The sequence below is a fragment of the Eptesicus fuscus genome, chromosome 14 (genome assembly GCF_027574615.1).
Source record: "Eptesicus fuscus isolate TK198812 chromosome 14, DD_ASM_mEF_20220401, whole genome shotgun sequence".
NCBI classification, from domain to species: domain Eukaryota; kingdom Metazoa; phylum Chordata; class Mammalia; order Chiroptera; family Vespertilionidae; genus Eptesicus; species Eptesicus fuscus.
Window position 1 is genome coordinate 361,229 of NC_072486.1, and position 19,247 is coordinate 380,475.

General features: G+C 62.7%; 2 protein-coding genes across 7 annotated transcripts in view; both read left to right on the forward strand.

The window, feature by feature from the left end:
- The window catches only part of OGDH (oxoglutarate dehydrogenase), a 41,205-nt gene extending 38,796 nt beyond the window's left edge, over positions 1 to 2,409 (forward strand). For all 4 annotated transcript variants that reach the window (XM_008160594.3, XM_008160595.3, XM_028137755.2 and 1 more), the window contains 3 exons: positions 1,026 to 1,189; positions 1,304 to 1,458; positions 1,538 to 2,409. In XM_008160594.3, the coding sequence (XP_008158816.1) occupies positions 1,026 to 1,189; positions 1,304 to 1,458; positions 1,538 to 1,658 (440 nt within the window). In that variant the 3' untranslated portion in view covers positions 1,659 to 2,409. The remainder of the gene's footprint in view (positions 1 to 1,025; positions 1,190 to 1,303; positions 1,459 to 1,537) is intronic.
- A 4,063-nt stretch (positions 2,410 to 6,472) lies between these two features.
- Positions 6,473 to 18,313, forward strand: ZMIZ2 (zinc finger MIZ-type containing 2). 3 transcript variants are annotated; one of them, XM_054726338.1, is made up of 19 exons: positions 6,473 to 6,785; positions 11,079 to 11,216; positions 11,319 to 11,433; positions 11,659 to 11,861; positions 11,978 to 12,161; positions 12,373 to 12,636; positions 12,766 to 12,912; positions 13,303 to 13,380; positions 13,534 to 13,702; positions 14,121 to 14,265; positions 14,331 to 14,541; positions 14,775 to 14,880; positions 15,030 to 15,187; positions 15,617 to 15,684; positions 15,863 to 15,931; positions 16,374 to 16,615; positions 16,877 to 17,046; positions 17,128 to 17,370; positions 17,769 to 18,313. In XM_054726338.1, exons 2-19 carry the CDS (start codon positions 11,167 to 11,169, stop codon positions 17,874 to 17,876), a joined length of 2,730 nt encoding a protein of 909 aa, XP_054582313.1. In that variant the 5' UTR covers positions 6,473 to 6,785; positions 11,079 to 11,166; the 3' UTR covers positions 17,877 to 18,313. The 3 variants fall into 3 exon arrangements, with proteins under 3 accessions (XP_054582313.1, XP_054582311.1, XP_054582312.1); XM_054726336.1 differs by having other exon boundaries at positions 11,082 to 11,216; XM_054726337.1 differs by lacking the exon at positions 6,473 to 6,785 and adding an exon at positions 7,376 to 7,406 and having other exon boundaries at positions 11,082 to 11,216.
- Positions 18,314 to 19,247: the final 934 nt, after the last annotated feature.

Sequence of the window (19,247 nt, forward strand, 5' to 3'; positions counted from 1 at the left end):
GGGGGTGTTGACAGGGATTGCATTGAATTTGTAGATCGCTTTGAGTAGTAGTCACATCTTAACAATATTCAGTCTTTTAGTCCATGAACGTAAATGTCTTTCCACTTACTGGTGTCTTCTTTATTTCAGCATATTTGGTAGTTTCAGTGAACAAGTCTTCCACCTTCCTGATTAAGTTTATTTTTAAGTGTTTATTCTTTTTTTGGTGCTATTTTAAATGGAGTTGTTTTTTTTTTTTAATTTCATTTTTTGGTTGTTTGTTGTTAGTGTACAGAAATGCCGCTGAGTTCTGGTTGTTTTTTCTATCCTTCAACTTTGTTGAATGTGTTTATTCTGATGTGTTTTGTGTGCAATCTTCAGGATTTTCTACACCTAATACGTGCCATCTACACACAGTTTTACTTCTTTCTTTCCAGTTTGGGTGCCTTTTATTTCCTTTTCCTGCCCGATGCTCTGGCTGGACCCCCAGCACTGTGTTGAGTAGCGGTGGCGAGAGTGGACGCCCTGTCTCATTCTCGCCCTCAGAGGCCCTGTCTCATTCCTGACCTCAGAGAAAAGCTTTCTGTCTTGAACCACTGAGCATTGTGTGCGCTGTGGCCTTTCCGATCTGGCCTGGATCACCGGGAGGTGTATCCTTCTGATCCTCACTCATTCCACTAAGCAAGCACCTCGTTTTGGACGCAGCTTCCCAGAGTCAGCCTTGTGCCCTGGCCTGGTCCCAGCCAGGAGCTTCTGACGGTTGGCAGGGCTGTGTGGAAAGTTTCAGTGTCTGTGAGCCCCTGAGGGGTCGGAGCAGATGGCCATGGGGTGCTTTCTAGACGCAGCGGCCCCTGAAGTCTGAGGCGGGCTGTTTGAAGGCTGGCCGTGCCCACAGCTGCTCCTGCACGTGCCTCCCGGGCTGGAAAGCTCAAGGGCATCAGAGGCCGAGGAGCTTCTGGCATCAGCCCTGCCACCCTGCGGTGTGATCCTCGCTCGCGTGGGCGCAGACACTGGGTGTCCTGAGCCACGTCCGGGTTCTCTCCTAGGGACCCACTTCCAGCGGGTGATCCCAGAAGATGGCCCTGCAGCCCAGAGCCCAGAAAACGTGAAGAGGCTCTTGTTCTGCACCGGCAAGGTGTACTACGACCTCACCCGCGAGCGCAAAGCGCGGGACATGGTGGAGCAGGTGGCCATCACGAGGATCGAGCAGGTGAGGGCAGGGGTGCAGCCGCTGGTGTGGGCACCCCCCCGCCCCCGACACTGTCCCTCTGGCGCCAGCCTCGCGCTGCTCCGAACGTCCTCCTGACAAGCCCCTCCCCCCCAGCTGTCGCCGTTCCCCTTCGACCTGCTGCTGCAGGAGGTGCAGAAGTACCCCAACGCCGAGCTGGCCTGGTGCCAGGAGGAGCACAAGAACCAGGGCTACTACGACTACGTGAAGCCCCGGCTGCGCACCACCATCAGCCGTGCCAAGCCCGTGTGGTAGGCGCCGCCCGCGTAGGGCACAGGGGCGGGGGGTCCGGGCCCCGGGTGGCCTCGCATCACTGCTCTGTCCCCCCAGGTACGCTGGCCGGGACCCCGCGGCAGCACCGGCCACCGGCAACAAGAAGACCCACCTCACGGAGCTGCAGCGCCTGCTGGACACGGCCTTCGACCTGGATGCCTTCAAGAACTTCTCATAGGCGCTGCCTGGCCGCCGGGCCACAGCCTCCATCCACCACTGCCCTCGCTTCTCAATTAAAAAATACATAGTGCCTCCCTCCGCGCGCCCACGCCTCCGCGTGCCCACACTCCCCACCCCTTAGTAGCCCGCTGCTGTCCTCGCAGGGCCGGCTCCCAGGCTCCGAGCTTCTCCGCTGAGCAGCCTTCAGAGGCTGTGGGAGCTGGGGGAGAGGGCGCCCCGCACGTGTCCTGGGAGGGTCGGCCAGCCCCACCCCAGGAACAGCCCCATGGGGCTTTCCACCCAGCAGGGGGTCCTCCTCTTCCTGGGTGGAGCCTGACACCTGGCAGGAGCCATCGCCCTCAGAGGCCCTGTGGAGTGGGTGGGGCGGCTGACGGGGCCTGAACCTGACCTGACAGAGGGCAGGCCCGCTCCCCAGTGTCCGCTGCACTTCTCAGAGGGTCTGGTGGGCGTGGCCAGAGGGAGGGGGGTCAGAAAGCTCCCATGGCCCACAGCCAGGGCAGCCACGGGCCTGCCGGTCCTGCTCCTGCCACCTTCCCTCGGCCCCGCACAGCCCAGACTTCTCTCCTGGCCCCTTCTGCACCGTGGAGACCCAGCTGGGAACTCTCTGCTGTGCCAAAGCTGTTGGGGGGCGAGGCGGGGCCTCCCCCTCACCTGTCACAGGGACAGATCTATTTATTTTGGTTTAAAAAAAAGGGTGAAAACACTTTGCGTTGCATTTGGCTTGACTTGTAAACTAAGTTATCCGTGAACCTGTCTGCGAGTCTTTCTTTCCGCCGCCTTCTCCCGAGGCCTTGGCCTCCACCCTGCCCCTTGCCGCCACGCCTGTGCCCATGTGCCCGCAGACCAGCACCCCTCCTGCCTGGCCTGCCTGCCATCCATGCACATCATGCCGGGTCCACGTTCTGAGCCTCCCCTGTCCCGGTCCCCCTGCGTGGTCTGGTGGGTTCCCTGGACACCTGTTGGTCAGCATTCCCGCCCAGAAGTCAGCCCAAGCGGCCCTCAGGGGAGTGGGTACACCAGCAGGGTCCCCATCCCCACGGGGCCAGGGTCCCCTCTTAAGAGTCCCAGTCTTGAGCCCACAACTGGTCAGCCTTATCCTTCAGGGGCCAGCCCTGAGGGAGAGCTCAGGGAAAGGCCTGGGCGTGGACTTGGGGTCCCCTCCAGTAGCAGGAACTCCTGATGGTCACTCCGTCCTCTAGGCCACACCTGAGTCCCTTGTCCTGGAAACTTCTTCAGAATCTATTTTATCCTGTGTGCTCCCTGCAGCTTGCCCGACAGCCCTCCAGTCCTAACATGAGGGCAGCCACATGCAGGCGGGTCTCCTGTGTGTGCCCAGGGCCTGCAACTCCCAAGTGCACGGGGCAGCTGCCCAGGGCCTGCATTTGGCCCCAGTTAGGGATCCTAGAAGCCGAAGTCTCCCTCAATATTTTAAAATACATTTTTATTGATTTCAGAGAAGAGGGGGGGAGAGAGAGAATCATTGATCAGATGCCTCCTACACGCCCCACACAGGATCAAACCCGCAACCTGGGCATGTGCTCTTACCAGGAATCAAACTGTGACCTCATAGGTAGATGCTCAACCTCTGAGCCACGTCAGCCAGGCATCCCCTCAATAATTTTTAAGAAAACAAAGTTGGCCCTGGCTGGTTTGGCCCAGTGGATAGAGCATCAGCCTGCAGACTGAAGGGTCCTGGGTTCAATTCCAGTCAAAGGCACATGCCCGGGTTGCAAGCTCAATCCCCAGTGGGGGGCGTGCAGGAGTCAGCTGATCGATGATTCTCATCATTTATGTTTCTGTCCCTCTCCCTCTCTTAAATCAATAAAAATATTTTTTAAAAAGTAATAATAAAAGCAAAAAAAGATGTATTGAAATTTATTTTTAAAAATATACAAAGTTGTCCTGAGCCCAAAAACTGACCCAAAGGAACTGGGAAAAGGCCACATGGAAGTCCGGGAAAGGAGTAACAGGAAAAAGCACAGGAAGTGGAAATACCAGGGGTTGCAGAGGCGGGAGCACAGTGAGTGAGGACAGGAACAGGAAGTGAAGAGGGCGGGCCTGGTGAGGACTTGGGTTTCATCTTGCCCTGAGTGCTGTGGGAAATCACTGCAGGGTTCTATTATTTTAAAAAAATTAATTGGTTTTAGAGAGAGAAAGAAACATTGATTTGTTGTTCCACTTATGCACTCATTGGTTGATTCTTTTTGTTGTTAATCCTCACCCGAGAATATTTTTCCATTCATTTTTAGAGTGTAAGGGAGGGGGAGAGACAGAGAAACATGGATGTGAGAGACACATCAATTGGTTGCCAGGGCCCAGACACCATCAAGAGAGTGAAAAGACAGCTCACAAGGTATTTACAAATCATATATCTGATAAGAGACTTGTATCTAGAATATATAAAGAATTCCTACAGCTCAATAATAAAAAGACAAGTAACTCAGTTAAAACTTACATATGGCCCTAGCCAGTTTGGCTCAGTGGCTAGAGTGTGAGCCTGGGGACTGAGGATCCTCGGTTCGATTCTGGTCAAGGGCACATGGACTTGACCCGACTCGATCCCCAGTAGGGGGAATGCAGGAGGCACAGCCAGTCCATCGGTGATTCTCATCATGGATGTTTCTAACTCTACCTCTCCCTTCCTCTCTGAAATCAATAATATATATATAGTTTTATTAACCACTGTCTCCCCAGCACATTCCATTTAAAAAATTATGACCAAAAAAAATGTATGTATGACTAGTAAGCACATGAAAAGATGTTCAACCTCATGTCAAGGAGGAAAATGCAAGTCAAAAACACAAATGAGATACCACCTCCCATCCACTGGCCCGACTAGAACAGAAAAGACCGGGTGTGAGGAAACGCACTGCTGGTGGGACAGCAACATGGTGCAGCTTCTGTGGACACAGGACGGAGGCTCCTCGGAGGTTTAACACAGTTATCTACGGCCCAGCTATTCCATTGTCAGGGATACACCCAGAGGAATGAAAGCGTATTCCCACAGAAGTGTGTGCCTGGAGGTTCACAGGAGCATTACTCACAGCAGCCAAGAAGTAGAGACAACCCAAATGTCCATCAACTGGTGGTTAAAAACATGTGGCCTCGCCCTGGCCAGCTGGAGCATCTTTGTGACACACCACGGTTGCGGGGTCAATCCTCAGGGCACACACAAGCATTAACCAACAAATGCATAAATAAGTGGAACAACAAATCTCTCTCTCTCCCTTCCTTCTGTTAACGAAAAAACCATTGAAACCTGTAAAGAATTTTAGTGAGTTTATTTGAGCCAAAATGTCGACATATGCCGGGAAGCAGAACCTCAATGAATTGAGATAATGCTCCGGAGAATGCAGGGTTACATCTATATTTATACCTTGAAATCAAAGAAAAGGGACGTAGGTGAGTTACATGAAATCCATTGGTGACAGATTAGGGAGGTGGGACAAAGCAAAGCAGGGAAACCTCTGGGATTGGGTGAAAAGTGAAATGATGGACATGTGCTTCTCTTACAGAGATAGATACAGGATACTTTAACGTAATTAACAGTTGACAATTAACTTGATAACAATAACAATGAAGGAATGTCCCGGTGCCATTTGTTGTGCCCTGAGGGGTCCGGGGTAAAAAGGAAGTTACAAGTTACCCAGACATCTCACAGACATCTCACAGATATGTTATCTTAGAGGCAAAAAGGCAAATGGGCTCAGTAAAGATCTAAGTTGACCTTTGTCAGGGAAGATATCTGCCTAGGACATGACTGCCCACTATAACCTGTTTGTAGTTAAATATTTAATTTTCAAACCATCCTTTGTGGTTATTTCAGGTCTCTGAGTTTGCAAGACAGCCACGCAGGCCTCCCCTGAGCTTGTCAGGTTAGCATGTGGCTCCTTCCGTTCACACTTCCTTCCTTCCCTCCTTCCTTTCTCTAAGATCAATCAATCAAAAATATTTTTAAGAGCTTTCCCATCTCTCCTGTTTTAACATATGTGGTCTGCCCATATAATGGACTATTACACAGCCATGGAAAGGGATGAAATATGGACACACGCTACAACATAGAGCGTTGGTCTACAAACGGAAAGGTCCCGGGTTCGATTCCAGTCAAGGGCACGTGCCTGGGTTACGGGCTCCATCCCCGGTAGAAGGTGTGCCGGAGGCAGCCAATCAATGATTCTCTCTTGTCATTGATGTTTCTCCCTCTCCCTTCCTCGCTGAAATCAATAAAAAACATTTTTTAAAAAGCTGAGGGTAATCACCACAATGTGGTCTTCCTAAAGGAGGGAGTAAAGTGGAGGAAAGCTTAAAGGGTGACAATAGCAGGTGAAAGGTGCAAACTGACCAAATGCTGCTTTGGCTGGAACCCAAAACCGTTCCAAGGAGGCAGCTCTGGGAAGAGAGACGAGCAAGGAGCACAGCGACTCGTTCGGTGGCCCGGTTTGCCCGCAAACCGCCCACGTCCGGGAAAGGCCCCGAGGCGCCGTCACCTCCCCCGACCCCACCTCCTCGGCCCACAGGCCCCGCCCCTCCTGTTCCGCCGGGCAGGCCCCGCCCCTCCTCCTGACGGGCCGGGCAGGCCCCGCCCCCTACGTCCGGGCCCCGCCCCCTACCTCGTCCGTCCGGCCACGCCCCCGCCTTCGCCAGCCTGACAGTCGCCGCCTCCCCGCCCTGGCCCCACCCACTAAACACTCCTCCCGACCCCACGACCCGGAAGGCCCCGCCCCTCTCCCTCCTCCGCCCTGTCCCACCCCCGCCCCCGCCATCCCGGCCCCGCCCCGCCCGGCAGAGCGCGCAGGAAGCGCGGTGGGTCCGCGGACGCCGCGTTTGGAAAGGTGTGGACGGGGCGGGATCGCAGGTCGCCCCGGTCCGCCCGTCCGCCGTCCCCGCGCCCCTGTCCCTGCCCGCGGCCCCGCCCGAGCGCGGCTCGGGGCTCCGCTGCTCTGGCCTGGGGGCGGGGCCGCGGCGTCATGCATATGCATGAGGCGGCTCCATTGTGCCCTGGGAGCGGCGCGATGGCGCGGGCGGCGGAGCCGGGGCGGCGGGCGGCGCGCAGGGCGGGCTGAGCGCATGGAGCGGCGCGGGCCGGGGGCCGCGGCGGCGAGGGGCCGGGCCCGGCCGCGCAGAGGTGAGCGGGCCGCGGGCAGGTGCGGGCGGCGGGCGGCAGGTGCGGCAGGTGCGGGCGGCGGTGGCGGCGCCTCGGCGGGGCCCGGGCCGGAGCGGCCTGCGCTTGCGTCGTGGTCCCGGCGGCCGGTGCGCGGACCCTCACCTGGGCCTTTGTGGCGGCGGCCGGAAGCTGGCCCTGGCCCGCGGGTGTGCGGAGGCTGTCCGGCCCCGCCGACCTGGCCCGTGGCCGGCGCTCCCGGCGGGCCTGGCGGGCTCCCCCGGGCCGTGCGCGCCCACCCGCTCGGGAGGCCGCAGGCGACGCTGACCTTCCTCCCAGCCGTCGGTCCTTAGGCTCTCCCCTTTTCACACGGGGCCCATGGAGGCTCAGGCGGGAGGGTGTCCCTCCCCCGGGGTGTCTTGTTCCCTCCGACCTGCCCCCTCTGCTTTGTTGTGCCTTCCTGCTCCCCATTCCTCCCCCGACCTCCTCCCCCTCTGATCTGCCCCCACACCGGGTGCCCCATGCCCTCCTCCCCGACTGGTCGTTGTTGCAGGACATCCCGGTGATGCCTGTCATTTGTTATCTCAGAAGACTTCGCAGGGACAGACAGGGAACCCTAACTGGGTACACAGGCCGGGTGGTCAGGTAGGGTGAACACCCTCCCTCCCAAATCCTGACCGGCCAGCACCAGGGGGCCGTCCTGAAGAAGCCAGGAGGGGTGACAGGATCCCAGAGGGAATCAGCCCCAGCCACGGGGTGCCGGCCCTGGGCACTTGTCCCACCCCCGGAATGGCCACAGGTGGGAATGGGACTTGGGGAAGATGCCGGGGGAGGGCTCGTCGCTGGCTTGATGGCAAGAGCGGCCAGGTCTCCCGCGGGAGGTCCACGAACACCTGTGTCCAGACCGGAGCTGGGGCTGACGACGTAAGGTGCCACATGTCCTTCCCTCTCCTCAGTCCTCGGCTGCCCACCACGTACCCATTTTGTATGTAAACAGACTCAAAGTGGTGACCCCTTCACCCGTCCCTGGACTGTCCCATGCCCTGGCCATCCGGAAGCCCTTGTTCCTGGGCATTCTGGACAAACTCTAGCAGTTCTGTGGCCTGGCAGGTCGAGAGGCGGGACTTCCAGCCCCCGGAGCAGTAAGCCCACCTTGGTGTCCTGCCCCAGTGTCCCTCCGGGGTAGCCTGGAACTATAGCTCCCTGCCCTGTGACCAGGAGAGGGGCTCGCCGCTGCTCCTGGGTGGCCAGGCAGAAGAAGTGGAGTGGAGGATGGTAAGGGGTTGACCGACATGAACGTCCGCCTTCGGTTGGCCCGCAGAAGACGGGTGCAGCTGCTGTGAGGTTCTGGGGCACAGGGGTCTGTAGCTCTTTTTCTGGAGGGAGATGTGATGTGGCCCCAGAAAGCCGTGTGGCCTTCTCGACCGACCTCAGGCCCGGGCGGTTCTGCCCAGGGGTCCTGGCTTCCGGCTGGAATTGGCATACAGGCAGGCACGGGCCTGGCACTGCGGCTCCTTCCCAGCTCCCCGCCGGGCTGGGAGTGCGGAGGGCCAGGTACCTGTGGAGGCTTCTGGGGAGAGCAGACTCGCTCAGGAGCCCGGGCGGCAGGAAGTCCCTGCCCCCGCGAAGTGAGCTCTGGGGGAACTGGAAATGTCTGTGGTCTGTCCACAACAGAGAAGCCTGGGGGGTGGAATTCCCCAGACCACGTGGTGTGGGGGCTGCCCTGGGCCTGGCCTCCCCACCTTTTTGCTCCCAGGATGGCCAAGTGGGCCCAGCCAGCCCCACCAGCTCAGGTGTGGGAGATTGCCATGGGCCTCTGGAGAGAGGGCTGCTGCTGGTGCTTTTAAGTAAGTTGTTATTTTGTGAGAACTCGAGGTTCCGGTCCAGTTGTAAGAAATAACAGCCGGGGTGTCCCTCACCTGGCGTCCCCAGCAGGATAGGATACAGCTGAGGCAGATACTGCCTCCCGGCGGCCCTCCCCACGTTTCTCCCCTCTCGGCCACCGTCTGCCCTCCCGTTTCTGTGATCTGTCCTTTCGGGGAGGTTACAGGAAGGGAGTCGTGCAGTGTGTAGCCTTTGGGGACTGGCTTTTTCCGCTGGTGCCTCTAGGCCTCCGGCTGTGGGTGCTCAGCCCTGGGTCATTGTTAGCCCTGGAGGGCACCTGGGTTTCCATTCTCTGGTGATTAGGAGAAAAGCTCCCGTAAATCACACACAGATTTTTAAGGGAACACCCCAGATGTTTCTCTGAGATAAGCCATCGGGGAGTGAGCTGCTGGGTCAGAGGGAAGTGCAGGCCTCGCCGGGAGAGATCCCGTGTCACTGGTTTCACTGGGCATCCGGGCAGGTGTGCCGTGACGTCGCACGTGGTGCTGCGTGTCATCTCCTGTGTCGGTGTGCCGCCGGCACGTCCTCTTGGTGAAACGCCTCGTGTCTCTGCCCTCTTTCTGACGGGACTTGTTTTGGTGGCTGCTCCGGGGACCGTGCTGTCCGTGTGTGGCTTGCAGGTGTCTCCCGGCTGGAGCTGGTTCCGCATCCTCCAGGCCGCCTCTCACAGTTGGCCCTCCTGTGGGTCCTGCTTGTGGTGTCGTATTTAAGAATGCTTTCCTCGGCCCTGGTCCCAGAGGGTCCCTCCGGTGCGTTTCCCTAAAGGTCTTCTCGTGTGTGTTGTGCATCTAGATCGGTGACGTGTTTCGGGGTGGTTTCTGCGAGAGGTTTGGGGTTGAGGCTTCTCCCGCTGGACCTGGTGGAAGTGTTTGCAGCTGTGTCGGAAATCTGTTGGGTGCATTTGTGTGGGTCGGTTTGGGTTCTCTGGTCTTTCCCATTGCCTGTGCGCCTGACCCTGCCAGCACCACAGCCTGATTTAGCTGCCGAAAACCCCGCCAAGGCTCCAGGCCCCACCCCGGTCTGAGGAGTGTTTCTGGCTGTAGGCAGGTTCCCGCCCCCCACCCCAAGCCACGGGCCAGTCGGGCAGTGGGACTGGGGACGACAGTCTTCCCGTTTGGCCGGGTGACCCTGGATCCCTGTCCGGTCTCTGCTTCCCAGGTGGGACCCAGATTGGGGGGGAGGGGGCGAGAGGGAGGCAGGAGAGACCGGAATCCGAGTAGGGGCAGGCCCAGTGTGGCTGCCTCCCTGTCTCCCTGGGACTCCCCCCGTGCACCCCACGCACTCTGTTTGCAGAGGACATGATGGTAACCTGCCTCCTCTGACAGCCTGCTGGTCAGCACTCAGGAATGTGAGCCCTGGGGTTGGGTGAATGCTGGGCCACCGTCCACCTGGGCCAGAGGGAGGCATCAGGAGTGCTGGGCGTGTCCCCGGTGGCCTGTCTGAGTGTGTGGCCTTGCAGCCCCAAAAACGCACTGGGGCTTCAGACCCGACCCTCGACCCCAAGAAAGTGCCTCCCAAGAGACTCTCTGAGAACACAGCCCAAGTGCATGCTTCTGTGGTTAGGCCAGGCAGGTGGGCATGGAGGGGGCCTGGGAGCCAGCAAGGGCCCTAGGCCTGTCGGCGAAGGCTGGCTTGTGGGTATCAGAACGCTGGCAGCCTGGAGGACGGGCCAGCCCTGAGACACTGAATGGGAGAGAGGGAGCCCGCACGTAGGAGGGAGCCCTGCGTGGCACAGGGCACCCAGCAGCCTCTGCCAGCCACTGCTGCCATGTCTGCAATGGTCCCTTGCCATGTCCATGGGCACCTGCCAACCTCCCACCCCGAGTGCTGTGTGTCCTGTCCCGTGGGGAACTCGGGGTCTTTGTGCCTGGTCCCTGCACGGGTCAGTCCCAGGCAGTCGGTCCCCTTGGCCTCGGAGTGAGTCGCCTGCTGCTGCCCTGAGGAGAAGCTGGGGGGTGGCCAGTCCCTACAGGTGATGGCCCCACACTGTGCCCCAGGCCAGGCTGAGGGGGGCTGGCCTTGCTGGCCCCCGGCCTCCACCTCAGGCCTCTGGGGGCTCTGGATATTCTCTGCCTCTGTGACTCCAGGCCCCCGAGTGGGAAATATTGGGGGTCAGAAGGCCTGCTTCCAGAGCTAGTCCAGGTCTCCGGGGGCAGGGCCTGGCCAGAAAGGGCTCATGATGCTCTGGGCTGGGCTTGGGGCTTGCTGCCCTGACCCCCTGAGGGCCTGGTATTCCAGCCTCCCCTCCCCTGCCCTCCATCATGCTCCGGGTGCTGGGGGAGCTGCCTCCGCTTTGTTCCCAGACCCCAAACCCTGCACCCTGAACCTTGCCCCCTGACCCCAAACCCTGCACCCTGCACCTTGTCCCCTGACCCCAGCTGCTCCCAGCGTCTCCCAGCTGCCTCTCCACTGACGTCCTTCCCTCGGTCCCAGCAGCCAGAGCAGCTGAGTCCCACGTCAGCACCAGTGAGGGCTGCTTCCTGCCCCCCACAGACCTGGCCTCTAGGCTGCGCCCAAGCCAATGAACCCCATGAACCCCATGAAACCTGCCCTGCCCTCCGCGCCACACAGGTGAGTAGGGCCCCAGCAGCCCCTCTGCTCCCAGCCTTCCGTTCTCCCAGGTGGGCTGGGCACCTGAGGCCTCCAGACCCAGCCCCGCCCCTGTCCCTGCAGTGATGGTCCCTTCGCCTACGAGGCGGTGCCTTGGCAGCAGAGCGCCACTCAGCCCGCAGGATCGCTGTCCGTGGTCACGACCGTGTGGGGAGTGGGCAACGCCGCCCAGAGCCAGGTGAGCCCACCTTGGACCTCAGACTGGAGCCAGGCTTCCTGGGCTCCAGTCCTTGGAGGCTGGTCTCCCTACACCTGCTGCGGCTTCCTCCCGCCTTCACCTGGCCTCCACCACCCCCTGTGAGCCCCACCACCACCTGACCCACCTGCCAGGCCTCTCCGTAGAGCCGCTCTGTGAAACGAAGCTGTTTGGATGGTTCCCTTGGTGACTCTGGCTTCCTTGCAGGTTTTGGGGAGCCCCATGGGTCCTGCAGGGAGCCCCCCGGGCAGCTCCATGATGCCGGGCATGGCCGGTGGCAGCTCGGCCCTGAGCTCCCCACAGTGCCTGGGACAGCAGGCGTTTGGGGAGGGCGGCGCCGGCAAGGGCTTCGTGCAGCAGGGGGTGTACAGCCGCGGAGGCTACCCCGGAGGCCCCGGCTTCTCCACCGGGTGAGCAGGACCCCACGCAGTGTCTTCGGGCCCCGGGAAGGGGACGTGGGTCTGTGTGCCCACCCTTGGGCCACAGGTGGGAGGCCCTCCTGAGCCATCATGTATGTCTCTTGCAGGTATGCAGGGGGGCCTGGGGGCCTGGGCCTCCCCTCCCATGCCACACGACCCTCCACAGACTTCACTCAAGCAGCAGCAGCTGCTGCCATGGCTGCTGCTGCTGCCACGGCCACGGCCACGGCCACAGCCACGGTGGCCGCCCTTCAGGAGAAGCAGAGCCAGGAGCTGAGCCAGTACGGAGCGGTGAGGCCGCCCCGCCCCCAGGCCCGCCTGCTCGGGGAGGTGGGACGGTTAGGAGCCCGGCTCGGGCTGCCTGCGGGGTGTGCACACAGTGGGGAGCAGTGAGGCCAAGGCCCTGGGAGGGAGGTGGGCGGCAGGAGGAGGTGCTGAGGGAGCGGACTGGGCACCCGCCGTGGTGGCTGGGCCTGGACGGTCCCTCTTCTTCTCTTCCCAGATGGGGACCGGGCAGGCCTTCAGCAGCCAGTTCCTGCAGCACGGAGGGCCCCGGGGGCCCAGCGTTCCCAGCAGCATGAGCCCTGCCGGCGTGGGAGGGCTGATGGGCCCCTCTGGCATGAGCCCCATGGGCATGACCCCCACCCGGGCGGTTGGCATGGCCCCCCTGTATGCAGGGCAGCGCCTGCCCCAGCACGGCTACCCCGGGGCTCTCCAGGCCCAGCCGCTGCCCCGACAAGGAGTCAAGAGAACCTACCCCGGTGAGGTGAGTGCCCCCAGAGCCCGGGAGGCCGGACGTCCATGTGAGAGGCCTGGCTGTGGCACTGCTGTCCTCCCTGGGACCTGGCCTCCCTGACCCGCTCCTCCCCTGGGCATTTGCCTCCTCCTCCTTCAGGTGTATCCAGGGCAGCAGTACCTGCCGGGAGGCCAGTACTCACCCAGCACCACCCAGTACGCCCCAGGGCAGCCCCCTGCCCCCTCTTCCTACCCTGGTCACAGGCTGCCCCTGTCCACCTCCGGCCCCCCGGGACTGCACTACAAGGTAGGCCAGTCCTCCTGGGCCTGCAGCCCCTGCCAGCCCGGGGTACGCAGACGTCTGGGTGGGCTGGGGGGTGACCACGCAGCCAGGAGCCTCCTGGCCCTGAGAGTGCAGGGGCCCCCGGCACAGCCTCTGTGGCACCCACGGAGACCCTCTGCAGGGACCCCCAGCACAGCCTCTGCGGGGTGTCTGTCTCTGTAGTAGCAGTTTTTAGACAATGCATCAGTTCGTGCTTCCTGTATGTTATTTGAAAACACGAAGTGTGTGAAAAAGAAAACCAAGGGCAGGGCCTGTGAGTGCGGCGGCTCCCTGCCCCCAGCGCTCTCTGGGGTCGGGTTGGGGGCCGGCAAGGGGCCAGGCTGCAGCCCCAGACCATGTGGTCTCTCTCCTCAGCCCACAGATCAGTTCAACGGGCAGAGCACCGGCTTCAACGCAGGGAGCATCGGCTACGGCCAGCCAGGCCTGAGTGGGGTACGGGTGGCCGCGGACGGGCGGGAGGCTCTCGGGGAGGGCGCGTGGAGACAGGGCACCGAGGCACCCCTGGCTGCCCAGACCGTCCCCAGCAGGTGCTCAGGAACACGGCAGCGCCCCCATTCTGTCTTGACTGTCTGCTCTATCCCACAGCCCACCCGTTCCGTCCCTGGCTACCCCAGCTCCCCACTGCCAGGGAGCCCCACGCCACCCATGACCCCCGGCAGCTGCGTGCCCTACATGCCCACCAGCCAGGACGTGAAGTCCCCCTTCCTGCCTGACCTCAAGCCCAGCGTGAGCTCCTTGCACCCGTCACCCCCCGGTGAGTGTCGCCTGGTCCTGGGGACAGTGGGAGGGGCAGGGCCCGCAGGTCGCTGAGGAAGTGCCCGAAGCCCGCTCCTGGGTCAGAGCCCTGTGGTTGGGGTCCTAAAACCTCATTGGAGCACAAGGGTGATGGATGGCAGGTGGCCCATCGACACCCCTCAGCGCCCACCTGCTGAGAGCACCTGAGTCTCTGGGCAGGGCGTGCTCTCAGGCCATCGTGGAGGGGATGACGGCCAGGCGGCTGAGGGCGGCGGGACCATCCTGCCACCATCGGAGTTCCAGGAGATACCACCCAGGTCCCAGCCAGCGGAGGGTGGTGGGCTGCGCTCCCCTCGCCTGTCCCTGCTGCCGTGGGGGTAGAGGCGGGCGGCCGGGGGCCTCTGCGAGGGAGCCTGCTGACACCCCGCTGCTCCCAGGCAGCAGCCCCGGCGACGAGCTTCGGCTGACCTTCCCCGTGCGGGACGGGGTGGTCCTGGAGCCCTTCCGCCTGCAGCACAACCTGGCCGTGAGCAACCACGCCTTCCAGCTCCGCGACTCCGTCTACAAGACCCTGATGCTGAGGTGAGCGCCCCCGGCCCCTGCGGCCCCTGCGCCCGCGCCCAGCTCTCAGCGCCGTCTCCCCGCAGGCCTGACCTGGAGCTGCAGTTCAAGTGCTACCACCACGAGGACCGGCAGATGAACACCAACTGGCCGGCCTCGGTGCAGGTCAGCGTCAACGCCACGCCGCTCACCATCGAACGCGGCGACAACAAGACCTCCCACAAGCCCCTGTACCTGAAGCACGTGTGCCAGCCCGGCCGCAACACCATCCAGATCACCGTCACGGCCTGCTGCTGCGTGAGTGCGGCGGCGCCGGGCCAGCCCTCCTCCTGCCCGGAGCCCTGTCCTGTCTGCCCTCTGACCCTTGTGGCTTCCTGTCAGGCCCCAGCACACAGTGGGCACTCACATCGCTGTGCAGGAGACTGAGCTGGGGCTCTCAGGGCCCCAAGTGATTGTGCTGAGGGGTTAGAATCAGGGGCCTGGCCCACACCCCTCGGACACGCACCCCCTGACCCACACCTGCCTTGCAGTCCCACCTGTTCGTGCTGCAGCTGGTGCACCGGCCAGCCGTCCGCTCGGTGCTGCAGGGCCTCCTCAAGAAGCGGCTGCTGCCTGCCGAGCACTGCATCACCAAGAGTGAGTGGCCCCCACCCTGCCCCGCGTGGCCCTGGCACAGGCTGTCTCCCTGGGCGGGGCTCTGGGCAGGGGCCGGGGTCTGCTCCTCAGCCCTGGGAGGTGCCTCATCCTGGCCGTAGCCCTGTCATCAGCCCTCCCTGTCGCCCCAGTAAAGCGGAACTTCAGCAGTGGCACCATCCCCGGCACCCCCGGGCCCAACGGAGAGGACGGGGTGGAGCAGACGGCCATCAAGGTGTCCCTCAAGTGCCCCATCACCTTCCGCAGGATCCAGCTCCCCGCCCGCGGCCACGACTGTCGCCACATTCAGGTGGGGTCACCGCAGTCTCTTCAGCAGCGGGGACTCGGCACCTGGCCAGCAGGTGGCCTGGTATCCCACGGCCCTGGGTTCCTTGAGGACCAAGCGTAGTAGCCTCACTGTGCTCGCGGGCGGGCGGGGTGCAGGTGCAGTCCCCCCTGAGACCCGGGAGCCCCACAGGTCCTCCACAGAGACGGAGCGCGAGCCCCGCCCAGCACGCCCTGTGCCCTTGCTGTAGGCAGCACCTCGGGCACAGTTGCAGCTCCGGCTTTGCCCCGTGGCGTCGGGCCCAGTGGCTGCCCCAGTCCTGGCCCTTTAGGACGCCGGGGTAGTGGAAACCTAGTGCTCGGGGTTCCCAGACACACAGGAAATAGCCCTGTGTCCCTGGAGGGGCGTGGCTGGGCGCAGCCCGGTGTGAGACAGCTCCCTCTCCCTCCCCAGTGCTTCGACCTGGAGTCCTACCTGCAGCTCAACTGTGAGCGGGGGACCTGGAGGTGCCCCGTGTGCAAGTAAGTGTCCCAGACGGGCCTCGGCAATGCTGGGGCAAGGACCCTTCTCCAGGGACGCGTGTGGGGCCTAGCTCAGGGGAGACCTCATGCAGGGAAGGATGGAGCTGAGAAGAGACAGGCCTGGGCCCAGGGCGAGGTTGGCCAGGCCTCTGAGCTGCGTCCTCTTTGCTTTCTGCAGCAAGACGGCCCTGCTGGAGGGCCTGGAGGTGGACCAGTACATGCTGGGCATCCTCATCTACATCCAGAAGTGAGTTCCCTGTCGCCTCCGGCCTCTGGCCGGCAGAGGGCAGCCCCTGGGGTGGGCGGGGTGGAGCCCTTGCTGATCCACACTCCACACTCCGTTGGGGCCAAGGAATCGGCCTCCGACCCGGCAGGCAGCCCCGGGGCACATGGAATGTGCACTTGAGTGGAAGGTCTGCCTAGAACAGTGATGGCGAACCTATGACACGCGTGTCAGCACTGACACGCGTAGCCATTTCTGACGACACGCAGCCGCTGAGGCGACCGCATGCCGAGGATGAAACATTTGCGAAATCATGTTTTTTCCTCCAAGTGACACACTCCCCGAGTTACGCTCAGTTTTTGGGGAGGTTTGGCACACCGAGCTCAAAGGTTGCCCATCACTGGCCTAGCACCTGCCCCGGGCCAGCAGGGCCGCAGGCCGGGCGGTGACTGCCGTGTCCCGCCAGCTCTGACTACGAGGAGATCACCATCGACCCCACGTGCAGCTGGAAGCCGGTGCCGGTGAAGCCGGACGTGCACGTCAAGGAGGAGCCGGACGGGCCGGTGCTGAAGCGCTGCCGCACCGTGAGCCCCGCCCACGCGCTGCTGCCCAGTGTGCTGGAGATGATCGCCGCCCTGGGCCCGGGGGCAGCCCCCCTTCCCCCCCTGCCCCCCTCGGCCCCGGCTCCCAGCGACTACCCCAGCCAGGGTGAGTGCAGCACTCACGGCCTGCACAGGGGCCTGGGCACATGGCCGTGCTCTCCAAACCAGCCCGCTCCCTGAGGGCGCTGCTGTGTGGCCGCGCTGGGAGGGCTGGTCGTGGGCATGGAGCGTAGGTGTGGCCTCTACCTGGGGGTGGGCAGCAGGGTCTCCAGCGGAAGCTGCACCCACCCTCCCAGCAGTTTCAACACGGGGCCTCTGCCCACACATCCATGGCCTGGCCCCACTGTCACCCTGGCTCTCCTCTCAGGCTCCAGCTTCCTGGGACCCGGGACCTTCCCCGACTCCTTCCCGTCCACCACACCCAGCACGCCGACCCTTCCCGAGTTCACCCCAGGGCCGCCGCCCGTCTCCTACCAATCTGACCTTCCCAGCAGCCTCCTGACTCCGGAGAAGTCCACGCCCAGCCTCCCGGGCCAGGTCAGTGCCAGGCTGAGAGGCCGCCGGGCTGCCTCCTGAGGAGCCCCGGCCATTTTCCCAGGTCCTTCTCTCCTTCCTCAGATGGCACCTGCAGCTCACCTGGATCCGGCTCACAACCCTGGGCCAGCTGCACTGCACACCCCCAACCTAGGAGGCCCCCCAGGCCCCCAGCTGCACCACCCTAACCCTCCTCCAGCGACCCGGCAGCCCCTGGGCCCAGTGAGCGGGGGCCCCGTCGGCGAGCTGGCCTTCCACGCTGCCACAGGCGTCGTGGGGCCCCCCATGTCTGGGGCGGGGGAGGCCCCAGAACCATCAGCCCTGGACGTGAGTACAGTGCCGCTGCTGGGGAGGGGAGCCTGGCTGGGAGCTGTCCCTCAGCCGTAGTAAAAGAAACTCGAGTTCAACATGAAAAAGCCAGAGCAGCTCAAAGCAGAACAGCCGGGGACGGGTCCTGCACGCCCTGCTCACATGGGGTCCCCTCGCACAGGGGTCCCCTCGCAGTCCGGGTGCTCCCCCGCCGCCTGAGGGGGTGCTGTGTGTCCCGTGTTGGCCTTGGGCAGCGTGTCCCTGATTCTTGGTCACGAGCTGCCTTCCGCACAGACTGTCGGGGAGGGGTCCCCACATCCGCCCCCCCCCCCCCCCCCCCCGACCTGGCTTTGTTGCGGGGACAGGGCAGCTGTGCGGGTGAGGCGGGTCTGAGGCCCGTTTGCTTTTGTCCTCAGCTGCTCCCAGAACTGACCAACCCCGATGAGCTGCTGTCCTACCTGGGCCCTCCCGACCTGCCCACCAACAGCAACGAAGACCTGCTCTCTCTCTTCGAGAACAACTGACTGCCGGCCGCCGCAGCGGACACGCTGTGGACAGCGCCTCACCGCCCTCCCGCCCCAGCCCTACACCAGCCCTCCTGCCTCCCCTCTTGGGCTCCCCTGCAGCTGCAAGCCTGCCCTCCCCAGCAGTTTCAAACCGGCGCTGCAGGTTTGGGGGGAGGGGGGGCAGCCCCACCTCTGCCGGCGCCCCACCTCCACACCCCTCGGGCCGCTCCGCTCTGCCATGGCCGACCTGCCGCCCGCCCCCAGACCGACCTGCCGCCCGCCTACCAGAACTGACCTGCGGGTTCGCACCACCATACACGTCCCGCCTACCATGGACCTGCCGCCGCCCCCAGAACTGACCTGCGGGTTCGCACCCACGCCCTCCACACCTGACTGCTGCGGGGCCTGAAGCACGTGGAGAGGTGCCATGGGCTCGGCCTGGGCCTGGGCCCCTCCTGCCCTCCTGCCCGGTGCAGACGGCCCCACACGTGCTTCCCACAGGCGGTGGCCTCATTGTCTTCATCCCCCTGCCCCCCCCCCCCCCCCCCCCCCGCCCCAACATGCAGCTCCACGTGATTTTAAAGCCGCCTCCTGCCCAGGCAGTGCCGGGTGGGGCGCCCGCCCGCCCCTCATTAAAGGATTCCCACGTGGCCTGAGGTCTTCCTTGCACTGAGCCCGCCCTGCCCAGCCCGGGGGTATTTCCTGTCCCTGGAACTTTCCACGTTGGCTGAGGCCTGAGCTGTTCTGTTTGTGAGATGTTTGTCACGGGCCTGGAGACACCTTGTTCCTGTGTGGGCACGCTGGGCGAGGAGCCCGGCAGGGCGGGGCCTCTGGCCAGATGGGGGAGCCCAGCCCTTCCTGACCAGCGGCCGTCAGCCTCGAGCTGGCAGCGGAAGGAGGTGCCGTCCTTCCTTGTTGACCTTATGGGGCCCCAGCTGTGCACCTGCTTGTCTGCCTGCGGGGTGCGCGTGTACCACCGGCGCCACAGGGGACCCCTGAGGTTCAGGCCCAGGGCCCTGCCCAGGGACGAGCAAGGCCCCGCAGGGACAGGCCAGCACAGTGCTTTCTCACGGCAGCCACACGCACGCACACAAGCACACTTAGGCCCTTTCTGGGGGTTGGTGGGCAAAGCAGGTGCGGACTCGGCACGGTCCAGCATCGAGGCACCTGGCCTGCTGCGCTGCAGGTGTTCCTTGGATGTGGAGCGGTCCTCAGTATGAGTCATTTACGTGCCTCCGTGTGTACCAGATATTACACAATTACACAAACTCGGAACACCACCCAGCAGACCACATGTGCGGCCACAAAACAAGTCCCAATGTGTCAGATTGAAATCACCCAAAGTACCTTCTCACCACAGTGGGACGGAGCTAGATGTCAATAATGGGA

What these genes read in the sequence shown, in the direction of transcription:
- ZMIZ2 (XM_054726338.1), top strand. Translation starts at nt 11,167, where the DNA reads ATGAACCCCATGAACCCCATGAAACCTGCCCTGCCCTCCGCGCCACAC. An exon ending in CCGTCACGGCCTGCTGCTGC is followed by an intron (nt 14,542 to 14,774) that starts GTGAGTGCGGCG and finishes CCTGCCTTGCAG; the next exon opens with TCCCACCTGTTCGTGCTGCA. An exon ending in CGCCCAGCCTCCCGGGCCAG is followed by an intron (nt 17,047 to 17,127) that starts GTCAGTGCCAGG and finishes CTCCTTCCTCAG; the next exon opens with ATGGCACCTGCAGCTCACCT.